The sequence below is a fragment of the Pelophylax lessonae genome (assembly GCF_965119305.1).
Source record: "Pelophylax lessonae genome assembly, chromosome: 3".
NCBI classification, from domain to species: Eukaryota; Metazoa; Chordata; class Amphibia; order Anura; family Ranidae; genus Pelophylax; species Pelophylax lessonae.
The window spans coordinates 543,857,311-543,869,632 of record NC_138770.1 but is presented as its reverse complement, the minus strand read 5'-3'; the positions used below and the strand labels follow the sequence as shown (position 1 = coordinate 543,869,632).

At 42.0% G+C, this 12,322-nt stretch overlaps 1 protein-coding gene across 1 annotated transcript in view; it reads left to right on the top strand.

Annotated features, from left to right (window-relative positions):
• ACSS1 (acyl-CoA synthetase short chain family member 1) overlaps positions 1–9,290 on the top strand; it is a 243,539-nt gene extending 234,249 nt beyond the window's left edge. Inside the window, exons 13-14 of the mRNA XM_082252543.1 lie at positions 3,417–3,538; positions 8,426–9,290. Coding sequence (XP_082108669.1) covers positions 3,417–3,538; positions 8,426–8,602 — 299 coding nt within the window. The 3' untranslated portion in view covers positions 8,603–9,290. The remainder of the gene's footprint in view (positions 1–3,416; positions 3,539–8,425) is intronic.
• The last annotated feature ends 3,032 nt before the right edge of the window (positions 9,291–12,322 follow it).

Here is a 12,322-nt window from a genome sequence, read left to right as displayed (position 1 = left end):
GATAAAAATGCATGTAAACCCCCTCCTCCCTTTACGAATGAACCCAATGCACATCACACTTGGTTCTATTTAAATCTGTGCTCGGGTTGAGCAGCATTTTCAGATAGCTGCCCACCCCTCCCCCCCTCAATTGGTATTCAATCACACTGGACAAAGCAGGCAGACAGGGGACTGTACAGATCGTGCACACAGAGCCCGCAGACTCCCCCCTTTCATCCTTTGAAAGCTGTAAGATGGTGCATCTGCAGCTCTGCCCTGCCGGTTTGTGCCTTCTGTGCCAAACAGGGTGGGGTAACTATTGTCAGCTTGTGTTGTGAGCTTGTGTAAGACAATAATTCTCTCCAGGCAGTGTCATTCACACCAATACAAGCAACACTTCTATTGCCCTGAATTTCTGGTGGTAAGAGACAAGACTGGGTTCAGTCTTTCTTGCCACTACAAAGAAGCTTACAGAGGAGATCAGAAGAGGCACAGGGCTGCATGGTTACATGGATGTCTGGCAGCTTTCAGAGTTAAGCCTTGAACACACGGGCCCAAAGTTGGGAGACATCGGCTGGTTCAATAAAAACCAGCCGACATTCGGCTCACGTGTATGCCAGCTGGTCCGACAGAAGCCTGCCGTTTAGCCGGTGTCGGATGTGTATTTTGGAAAACCAGCGACTCTAACTGGAGCTGACAGTTTTTTTCCACTGGGTTGAACGAAAAAAAACTCATAGTGTATACCAGGCTTAAGAGGGAGAGGATGGTGTGGCTCTCTTGCGTGCATTATTATTATCTGAAGAGGTGACAGACAAGGAACAAGGCTGCAAAAAAGAAGAGGAGATGGTGATTTCAATGCTGGCTGACTCTCTAATAGCAACACCCATAAATTGGGCTTGAGCCTGGAGTGGCGTTACAGCCAGCACTGTCAAGAATAACAATGGCATTTTATTTAATACGACTGCACAGATCTGAACTCGATCAAAAAGGGTCTCATAACTTGGTTTCATTCTGCAATAATATAATTTGTCTGGTATATTATGAAATTCAGCAATTCCATTGAAAATGCAGGCTGTGCTCAGACTATAGACATAAAATTATTTACATGTTCTTAAAGTGGTTAAAAATTATTTTTTTTTTAAATAACAAACAGGTTTTTACTTACCTGCTCTGTGCACTGGAATTACGCAGAGTGACCTCAAACCTCCTCTTCTCCAAGTCCCCTGCTGGCGCTTTTGGCTTCTCCCCTCTGGTCACTTTCTATGTGCAGGCTCACTCCTAAGTCTCGCTGCCTGTGTCTATTGACAAACACAATGGGAGTTGGACCTCTGCTTCCTTGCCATTGGCTCTTTGATTGACAGCAGCGGGAGCCAGTGGTTCCTGCTGCCTCAGCAAAGCCTGTGGGACCAGGAAGGGGAAGAAGAGCTGCAGACATGCAAGGTGCTGGATCGAATGAGGGTTTAGGTAAGGAAAAGGGAATGTCAAGGGGGATACTAATGCCTAAACATTTCTTACCTTAATGTAAGGAATGCATTAAGGTAAAAAAAAAAAAAAATGTTTAGGTATTATAACCACTTTAACAAGCAGTAAAAAAGCTAAAAAAAAAAAAGCCATCGCTGACCTCTCTAGTTGCTCCTAATATGAAGTAATTATTTTCAAAGATCACAACAAAGACTCTACAGTAAAGTCAGGTTACAGTGTTCCTAGTGTGAAACTTACATTTCCCCACAATGTCATTAGACACAGAGGTGAATAATGGCCTGTTTTGATGTGCCTATATTGCTTGTAAAAATATGTAAATACTTTAGTTTGCATAGTCTGGGCATAGGTTAACTTTTATGGTCAGTAGCTCTAAAAAAACAATTGGCATCATTAGACTCCATCTGCGTTAAAGAATCTCTCTTCCCAAACCTGCTGAAGGTATTAGGTTTTCAGATCTCTGCCTTATTGTTATTATATTATACAGGATTTATATAGCGCCAACAGTTTGCGCAGCGCTTTACAACGTTAGGGCAGACAGTACAGTTACAATACAATTCAATACTGGAGGAACCAGAGGGCCCTTCTCGTTGGAGCTTACAATCTAAGAGGGAGAGTCAAGAGATACAAAGGCTAATGATTGTGGGGGGATGAGCTGATGAAGAAAACAAAAGAACATTTGTTAGGTGGGGGCAGGATAGGCTTCTCTAAAGGAGAAAAGTTGATAGAGTTGGAGATAGACAGATGGATTGGGTTAGGGAATTCCAAAGGAAGGGAGAGGCTCAGGAGAAGTCGTGGAGGCGAGTATGGGAGGAGGTGTTGAGGGAGCTAGAGAGCAGGAGGTCTTGGGAAGAACTGAGAGGAAGATTTGGTTGGTATTTTTAGACTAGTGAGGTAGCTGGGGGCTGAGTTGTGGGATGCTTTGTAAGTTATTGTTAGTATTTTGAATTTAATTTGTTAGGTGATTGGGAGCCAATGGAGGGATTGGCAGAGAGGAATAGCAGACGATGAGCCTGGCAGCAGCATACATGATGGACTGAAGAAGGTATAGTCTATTTAAAGGTAAGTCAATAAGGAGGGAGTTGCAGTAGTCGAGGCGAGAGATAACCAGGGAGTGAATCAGGAGCTATGTGGTTTTATTGGTTAGGAAGGGATGTATTTTAGAGATGTTGCGGAGGTTGAGGCGACACGCTTTGGAAAGTGCTTTGATGTGGGGCTGAAAGGAGAGTTCAGAGTCCAGGATAACACCTAGCATCCTGGCATGCGGGGATGGGTGGATGGTTGTGCCATTGCTCTTTACAGAGAAGTTAGGGGAAGAGGCACGTGGGGGAGGAAATATTATGAGCTTGATTTTAGACAATATGAGTTTGAGGAAGTGGTGTAACAACCACACACACAGATATTGAGGGGTGGAGAATTAGATTTCTGTGTTGTCAGCAGACCCAGGGAAGAGGTGTAGATTGAAAATGGGAGAGGTCCAAGAACAGAACCTTGGGGGACCCCAACGGAGAAAGGAAGAGGAGAGGAAGAAGAAGAATTGTAAGTGACACTGAAAGTGAGGTAGGATCAGAGCCAGTGAAGAGCACAGTCACAGATACCGAAGGAGTAAAGTATTTGAGTAGGAGGGGGTGGTTAACTGTATCAAAGGCAGCCAAAAGGTCCAGAAATAGGAGTTTAACTTTCTTTCATTATCAGTCAGATTCAGTTAGTGACAGCAAGGTATGTGTGCCTGAAATGGAATAACCTGATTTGTTTTGTTACATGGGGAACAAATGAGAAGCAAACATTACTTGCTTGAGAATAACCGCTGCAATAGGGTAATGTCAACTGCACAACTGCATAATATTATACAGTAAATTGTATATGCTAATGCTTACTTTCTTTGATGTAATTTCATTATAGAAATTTGTTTTGTTAATTTTTAATTTAACTGGTGATTTCTCTTATCTGTTTTATAGCTGCATTTGCCTTTGTTGTATTAAAAGATGATGTAAAGGAGGCAGAAAAAGATATTAAAGAGGATCTTAAAGCAATAGTGGCCACAAAAATAGCAAAATATGCAGTTCCTGACCATATTCTGGTAAGTATATGCAAATGCATTCTAAATACTTCAATATTTCTGTATCTTTTTAATGATATCTTTAGTATAGCTGGTAGTAACTTATGTCGCATTCAACTTGACTTGTTCTGTAAGGTTCAATGATCTGATGAAGTGACTTAGAAACCTCTTCAACATCACAGAACAAGTCCTGCTAAATTTGACTTACTGCTACTAGCTATACAGTACCATGACCTGAATAAATGAGAACCTTTTGAAGTGTATGAAAACCAGGACTTCTATGAAATAGGGATAGGAACCCAACAAGACAGTACAAACATACATGTTATGTTGAGATCAAAGCGTTCAAAAAGTCCTCCAACCAAATCAGTGCATAGCACAGAAAAGCCTTCTCAGACCAGAAGTTAGAACACAATGTTCTTCTTTAATGTGGATCCTGTTTTATCCTTCCATTTTCTCATTTTCCTCTCTCAATTTTTTATACCCATGGACCAGGCCCACATCGACCATTTAGCCACTTTAGAAGAAGACTACTTGACTCTACTATTGGAAACACTATGGAAAATCGGTCCCAATGTTTGGGCACTCAGCCGATTCTAATCTAGACCCTAGGTGTGGTTGGTCTCTTTGTTTAAGGGGGTGTCTTGTTCGGTTGATCAAGATCCTACCTTTATACTCTGAGTACACTGTGCTCCAAAATATCCGTATTCAAGTGATGTTTATCCTGCCTATTTTTTTGGCATCTGTCGTAGGCCATACATTCATTCATCCTCTCTATTGAGATCTTCCCTCTAACAGCATTATTCTACTACTATTTCTTGGACCCTTGCGGCCCATTTACTCACCTTATATTTATTGTATATGCCAAAGTGGTCTGGCCTTTGGGAGAAGGAGACACTTGGGTAATCATCCCACCCTCTGTTTGAGGTGGCCCCTGGGTCCGCCTCCATGAGTTTTGTACTGCACACATACCTACCTTCAAGGTTGATCAGCACCTATCCAATCAGTCCTGAGGAAGCAAGTTAATCTTGTGAAACGCATTGACTATTCCAACATGGAGGATTTGGGATTGTGACTCTGCATACTTGCGTTGCTACTACATATACATACTTCCTTTTGATGGCCTTTCCCATCTCTTTACCAGCTTGAATGACTAGAACTTTCCTCCGTGTTTTTGCTGGATTGTTTTAATCTGCTGAATGTAGATGGTGTTACATTGTTTTTATAATGCAAGATGTTTTAGAATCGATGGAATAAAGTTTGTACTTTTTAATTAAGAGCCTCATGTTGTGCCTATAAAGCCCGCCATGTTCTTGAGAAACTAGTTTTATATTTTCTCTTTTCCTTTTTTATATAATTGGATGTTGGCAGGGTGAGGGACCTTCTTGTATAGGAAGAAGTGATATGTTTGAGTGTATTTAGGGTTGGTATAAGCTAAGATAAGCTGCAAACAAAATTCTTAGGAGCATACAGGTCTACATTTGGCTCCTAACACTTCACATGGTCAGCTGTAAATTCTATTAAAAAATACTGTTGCTTTGTTGGGCTCAACAAGTTAGGCTCAATTCCCCCTTTCCCAAAACTCAAGATGGACATCCAAACGGCTTCTCCTTTGGACCTTTGTTTCATATATCACTGTGTACTTTTCACTATCTGTACAATTGCAGGTGCAGGTCATTGTACCCATGTGGAACAAAATTTCATTCCAAAACTGCAAATAAATGTTTTGCTTTGATACACAATTTCTTTGCTTCATATACCACACTGCATCTCTCGTTCTCTGTTCTAGTTCAGCTGCAGCTCATTACAGTCACAATAATAAAAGTGTTCACAAAGCCATGTATTTCTCAAAAGCTTGGTTGTGCTTTGTCTTTTATTTAAATCCATCACTGAACACCTCTCATTTTCTGTCTTCTCCACGGTTGTAAGTCCACTTCTCAGTTAGTCTTGGGCACTCAGTAATAAACAACATGCCTCAGCAATCTCCATAAGGCTTCATGTACACTACAGCTTCTAAATTTCAACCTTTCTCAACCTCCCTCTCCTGAACACAGAAGAATTGCGTTCAGTATAGGAATGTTTTGACCACCAGAAAATGCAAACCACGGCAAACCGCTGCAAAAAAGTGGCTCAATTGTGCCGCGTTTTGCATTTTCCTGCTGCCGACGGTCAAAGTAGGCTGTGTGTACATGAAGCCTAAGTTAGCCAGATACTAACCGATGTAACAGAGTTTGTGTTAAAATTGAGTTTAGGTCGGTTTGTGTCCAGTTTGGAGAAATCCTCAACCATTTCAAGAATGATTTGGGTACAGTTAAATGAACATGTAGGACAATTTGCCTGTTCCTAGACCATGGGTTCAAAGCATTTAATATTTTTACTAAAAGATAAAGCCTACAAAATCTAGAGTATGTACCAACCAAACAAAATTTTCTTTTGTCTGGTGACCTGTTTTCATTAAAAAGCCTGGAAATAGAAATGTCAGCAAACAATGTGAGACTTAAACCAAGTATACACAGGCCAAATGTCGGGTGGCATCGGCTCGTTCAATAGAAACCGACTGACATTCGGTCAGTGTGTAAGAGTCATGACCGAAAAAAGGTCTGCCAACCGACTACTGGTCGGCGCTCTTAGCCAATGTCTGAGAGCACTGACTGGAGTTTTCTGGCGGGGGGGAGCGTCCCCCTGAAAGAACACAATAGTGCAGGAGAGATTGCTGTACTAACATCAGAATGTTAGTATAGTGGCTCCGATCTGAGCTGTAGCAGTGGAGGCTGGTGCAAACAGAAAAATGTAATAGGCATTGCTTCGCGGCAAAAAAACGCAGTAAAAAATTGCGTGACTTTGAGGTCACACAAGTGTGAAAGGGTCCTTCAGTAATCAAGGTACAAAAATATGTAGCAGAAAACAAATTGGCCTAAAATGTTACAAAAATGTTGATTTTTGAACGCTAACAGTTCTGAAATCCAAAAGAGCAGCAACTTACTTTGCCCTGCACAGTGGTGGAATTTTACTTGGGGTACCGGCAGGATTTTCACATGGGGTTCCAGAGACATGGTACAGAAACTGTCCTACCTCAACAGTGCTAAGATTCCAACAACTCTCTGCCATGCACAGGGGTAGATGTTCACACAGTGTTCCAGGGACATGATCCAGGAACTGTCCTACCTTAACAGTGCTGAGATCCCAGCAACTCACTATGTCCTGCACGGGGGTAGATGTTCACATGGGGTTCCAGTGACATGGTCCAGGAACTGTCCAAAGCTAACAGTACTGAAATCTCAGCAACTCACTGCAATACACAGAGGTAGATGTTCACCTAGGGTTTCAGGGACATGGTCCAGGAAGTGCCAAAGCTAACAGTGCTGAAATCTCAGCAACGCACTGCAATACACAGAGGTAGATGTTCACCTAGGGTTCCAGGGACATGGTCCAGGAAGTGCCAAAGCTAATAGTGCTGAAATCCCAGCAACTCACTGCCATGTAAAGGGGTAGATGTTCACATAGGGTTCCAGGGACATGTTACTGGAACTGTCCTACCTTAACAGTGCTGACATCCCAGCAACTCACTCTGCCCTGCAGAAAGGTGGATATTCAAATGGGGTACCAGGGACATGGTCCAGGAAATGTCCAACCAAGAGTGCTGAGATCCCAGCAACTCACTCTGCCCTGCAGAGAGGTGGATGTTCACATGGGGTTCCAGGGACATGGTACAGGAAATGTCCAACCATGAGTGCTGAGAACCCAGCAACCCCACACACAGGGGTAAATGTTTACATGGTGTTTCAGGGACATGGTCCAGGAACTGTCCAACCCAGAGTGCTGAGCTCCCAGCAACAACACACACACAGGGGTAATTGTTTACATGGTGTTCCAGGGACATGGTCCAGGAACTGTCCAGCCAAGAGTGCTGAAATCATAGCATCCTACTGCCATGCACAAGGATAAATGTTCAAATGGGGTTCCAGGGACATAGCCAAGGAACTGTCCTACCTTAACAGTGTTGAAATCCCAGCAACTCACACTGCCATACACAGGGGTAGATTTTCACATGGGATAGCAGAGACATGTTTAAATAACTAACACTGTGCATGACAGTACAAGCCATCTGTTTATAGAGCTGAAAAAAACTGATAAGGCAGAGATGTACAATTGTCAGATAATTTACAGCTGTGTTGAGGATCATTGCATGCATGCCACCCCCTGCACACCCTGCATCCCCTGCATAGGGTAGAAGAGAAGGTATGGAGCTCAGCGTACACAGGGTGCAATGACTTTTCCAGGACTCTTCTATTCCTGCAGCCATGTGATCAGTGATTATTTTTGCTTCATCCCAAACAAAGGATCATGAGTGGTGCAGGAAACTTACCCCGGCTGGCTGCGCTGCTGCTACACCGAGGCTGTGCTCCTGCTGCTGCTCTTCAGAGGGATCCCAAGCACAAAGTGAATGCATCAAAGCCCTGTGTGCTACTCTATCTGCCAGCACTGACAGTGTGCTCTTCTATCTGCCAACACTGACAGTGTGCTCTTCTATCTGCCTGCAATGTCAGTGTGCAGCTGGTGACGTCAGACGTCGGTCCTGGACCATTCACAGGACGGCAATCGTGAGTGTTCGGGGGGCATCGCTCTGCGCCCCGAGCCCACTCTAAAGGGCCGCCAATCAGTTTGCAAGAAACTGGCACATGATACCAAAACCCCCACCCCTCTCCATAGCCGCAGTGTGTCCGGCGCCCCGCTGACATTAAAGGTACACTTTTTTTTTTCTTTAATGCTGATGTTACGGTGGCTAGCCTTGGGGGGGGGGGGGCAGCACCCCTGCGCCCCCTATTAACCAGCCACCACTGTGTACGAGGCTGTATTTTCACCTAGTTAACAATACTATAGACTTGTAATGTCATCTTTCTTTCTTAGATGGTGAAACGCCTTCCCAAAACTCGCTCAGGGAAAATCATGCGGCGAGTACTGAGGAAAATCGCTACAGGCTACACTGAGGATCTTGGAGATATAACCACCCTGGAGGATCCAGTCATTATTACAGAAATACTGGAAGCATACCAAAAATACCTATCAGAACAGACAACCAAATAACTTAGAGACTTCCCTTTATTGGAGCCAAATTAGAGAGCAACTGTTTGTTAACATTTACCATTGGAGAACCCTGCAACGCTAAGCTTAGAACTACCTGTTCTTTCTATTAACCAATCAATTAACTTATTTGTTAAAACAACAGATCATAACTGAGCCTTGTGAAAGTCTACAGTTAGGTGTGCAGGAAAACACTGCAGTGTAAATGTTCTATTATTTTTTTTTTTTCTAAAAATAGCATTAAACTCAACATTTTTTAGCCTAAAGAGGAACTTCACCCGATTTCCCAAGGTTAATTTTTATCTAAACCCCTTCTTACATTGTCTGCTGGGTTGATCCATCAAAAGCTGCCGTCTTCTTCACTGACATAGGAGGCTGACTGTCTTTTCCAGGTCCTACTTCGCAGCTGCCCCCAGATGATGCTCTACAGTGCATGCACAGTATGTTCTACATAGCCCTTGAAAAGCCTCTTGAGATGTGTGAAGTGGGTATTCCTGAAGGCTTCAAGAGGGAAAGATAATCAGAAAGGTATTGTTATGATTTTCTGAAAATGGGGGGATGAGTAAGATAAAATGAAGTAGTAGTAAAAGTGAGTGAAGGTCTACTTTTAGCTTAAAGTGGTTCTTCAGTCTGAAAATAAAAAATAAAAGTTAGCAGCTACAAATACTGTAGGTGCTGATTTTTAATAGACGGACACTTACCTGTTTAGGGATCCAGCACCGTCCTCACCTGGGTAAGTTCTTCACCGGTCTTCGGGTCCCTGGCACCTTTAGTGTTGGAACCAGGCTACAACTCCTTGTGAGCCGTGCTGCACTTTTTAAATGGTTCCACAGCCTTCTGGGACCTGTGACGTGTCCCAAGAGGCTGCGGGCAGGGAAGGAGAGGTGCGAACTTCTGCTCGGATTGCCTATTCGCTTCTCCCAAAAAGATAAAATGTGCCAAAAGTTGAAGAGGAGGGGAGAAAGAAAACAGAAATGCGGTACTTCTCTTTTTGGGTGAAGTTCTGCTTTAATTAAATAAACATTCCCCAGTAGTTTGTATTTTAATTTGTGTCTAAGCACTTTATAACTTCCAATGCCGCTGGCTTCTGGTCTCTCAACATTGCTACCCTGAACTTCAGGTACTTTACAGGGAAGAGATAACAAGGAACAGTGTAGTCTCCAGCAGCTGTCATTCTACTAGCTGGGTGGTGCAAGGGTGTGCCTTGCTATCATAGGCTACAGGGCTGTGTGTTTGTATTTAGGCACACAGCATAGGGAGACAAATCTCTAGTCTTGGCCAGGGTGGATTCATGAGACCTTGCAAGGGAAAGGAGACACCATCCGACCTCTGAAGACCTACAACTCTGCAATCAGCGGGAAGTGTGGGCTTTACTGATTGCAGAGCTATAGGTATGACAAAGCAGGGGGGGGTATTGGACCACTGCAGATAGACCACCGATTCCACACAGAAAGCAGAAGTTTGAGAAGTTTCCTACTGCCATTGGAGATGTTTTAAACAAGAAACCTAACATAAAACATGTATCTAACACTATTTTCCTGCACACTTTACTTATCTATAGACTTGAGAATTAAACTTCAAATTCTTCAAATTCTGCAAAGAGGTCCACAACCTAACTAAATAAATGTTTTCAGAGCCCAAAGTCTTTAATTATTCCGCCCAAGACAGCAAGAAAAAAATAAGCTTTGGAGACAGAAAATCCCTCTTTATTAGGGCTGTAGATGAGAATAAACATACTATAATAACACGTATGAAAAAGCTAATAAAAGTGAAACAGGAAAAAACTATTTCTTGTTTATCAATTGTATTTCTAAGTGTTATCTAATTTTTGTATTCCTATCTATAGCCCTGATAATGGGGATTTTCTGATCTCCAAAACATATAGGCTGCTTTTCGATTTCTTGCTTTCGTTGGCTAAATTATTAAAAGGCTTTGGACGTTCAAGATGTTTGTTTGGTGTTTATTGGCTAGATTACATGTTGATTTCTCTATGGGTGACTGATCCCTGTTTTCCAAGAGGTCCTCCATTTTGTGGAGAACTACAGAACCCAAGCCGTCAAGACCCAAGTGTTTTTTTATCATCTGAAGATTTGCATCCAGCACCTCGCGTCTACCATTTATTCCTCAAAAGAGTGGCTGAATGGATACTATAAATCTGTTTACAAACAGAACAGTTCACTTAAATACAGTATATTGCAATTGTGTATCTAGCGGTTTTCCTGGAATTCAGTTTTAATGGATCAGAGGTAGCACAGTTGCTATGTGGTTAGCTGTTCGGCCTTGCAGCACTGGGGACATCAGTTTGAATCCCAACCATGACAATACCTGCCCAGAGTTTGCATGTTCTCCCTGTGCCTGTGTTGGTTTCCTCCCACCCTGCAAAGACATGCTGGTAGGTTAATTGGCTCCGGTCTAAATTGGCCCTAGTATGTGTATGTATGAATGTGAGTTAGGGACCTTAGACTGTAAGCATGAATGTATAATATAAAATATGTAAAGCGCTGTTTATAATTAATGGCACTATATAAGTACCTGTAATAATAATAACAAAATGATCAAGTGCAGTTTTAGGAAAAACTGATCTTTTTACCTGTGTTCTTGGTGCATTTTAAAATTTAGACTAAATTCTCTGTTGCTCTGTTCTTCAAAACTTTGGTTTGGAAACAATACCATACAATACAAGTTGTATAGATCACCTTATATTGTAAACTATGGTAATACTGACCACCATAAAAAATTTTTATCTCTTCCACTGATGCAACATCACCTGTATATTCCATCCAATCACATGTAAGTTAAGTACAACGTATATTTTTGATGTCCATGTGAAAATCCATCATGTGAGATCCTCAGCCTTCTGCTATTTATTTGTTACAATGAGTTGAATATCTTTGGATCCTGTTTAAAAATCTGGGATAATGAAACCTGAAGGTGACAAAAATAGCAGCCAGACCAGTGTTTGCTTTAATGTTATAATCTGCATAGTCAGAATCTGATTGATGGCCTCCACTTTCTTTTCTTTTTATTTTTACACTTGAAGTCTGCTGAGGTCTTTGCTGCTGTGATATTAAAGATATCCAGTACAATTGGAGACAACATTACTGTAAACCAATGCTGTATAGACATCATTGCCTTATATAAATGGAAATGGTCAAATCTTAAGAACTCTAACTGATATACATTTTTCAGTAAAAAATCATGTATCTGTTACTGTGTCATCTTTTTATTCACCATCTAAAATGTGTGTTTTATAATTCTATTTTTTATGTATGGTGAGTCTATGTTGCTGGCAGCCTCATTTTTTTAGTGGACTTTCCCATGTAAAGAGCCCACAGGTGCTGATTACTTTCAATCAATTATTCTCTGGTAACCAGGATTATAAAAGGGTCAGATGGCATCTACCTGTTCCAATCTTGCAGACTGCCAGTCTGGACAGGTGCAGTAAAAATATAAACTATTGTCTTGCTAGTATGGTGTGGTTTGAGGCAGGGTATTTTGTTTTACCATAAAATTCTTTGGAGCAACACAATTGAAGCAGTTCTCAGTTTTCTTAGCAAGCAAGATCATACGTATATTATGTTGCGCTACCCCCGTAAGGGGCGCTGGAAATATACCTTGTTGTTGCCTGTTGCCCTGGGGGGGGGGGGGGGAGGGTAAATAATTGTATAGGTTTGGGGAATTGAGTGGGATACTAAAAAAAAAAGAACTATGTACAAGATGAGG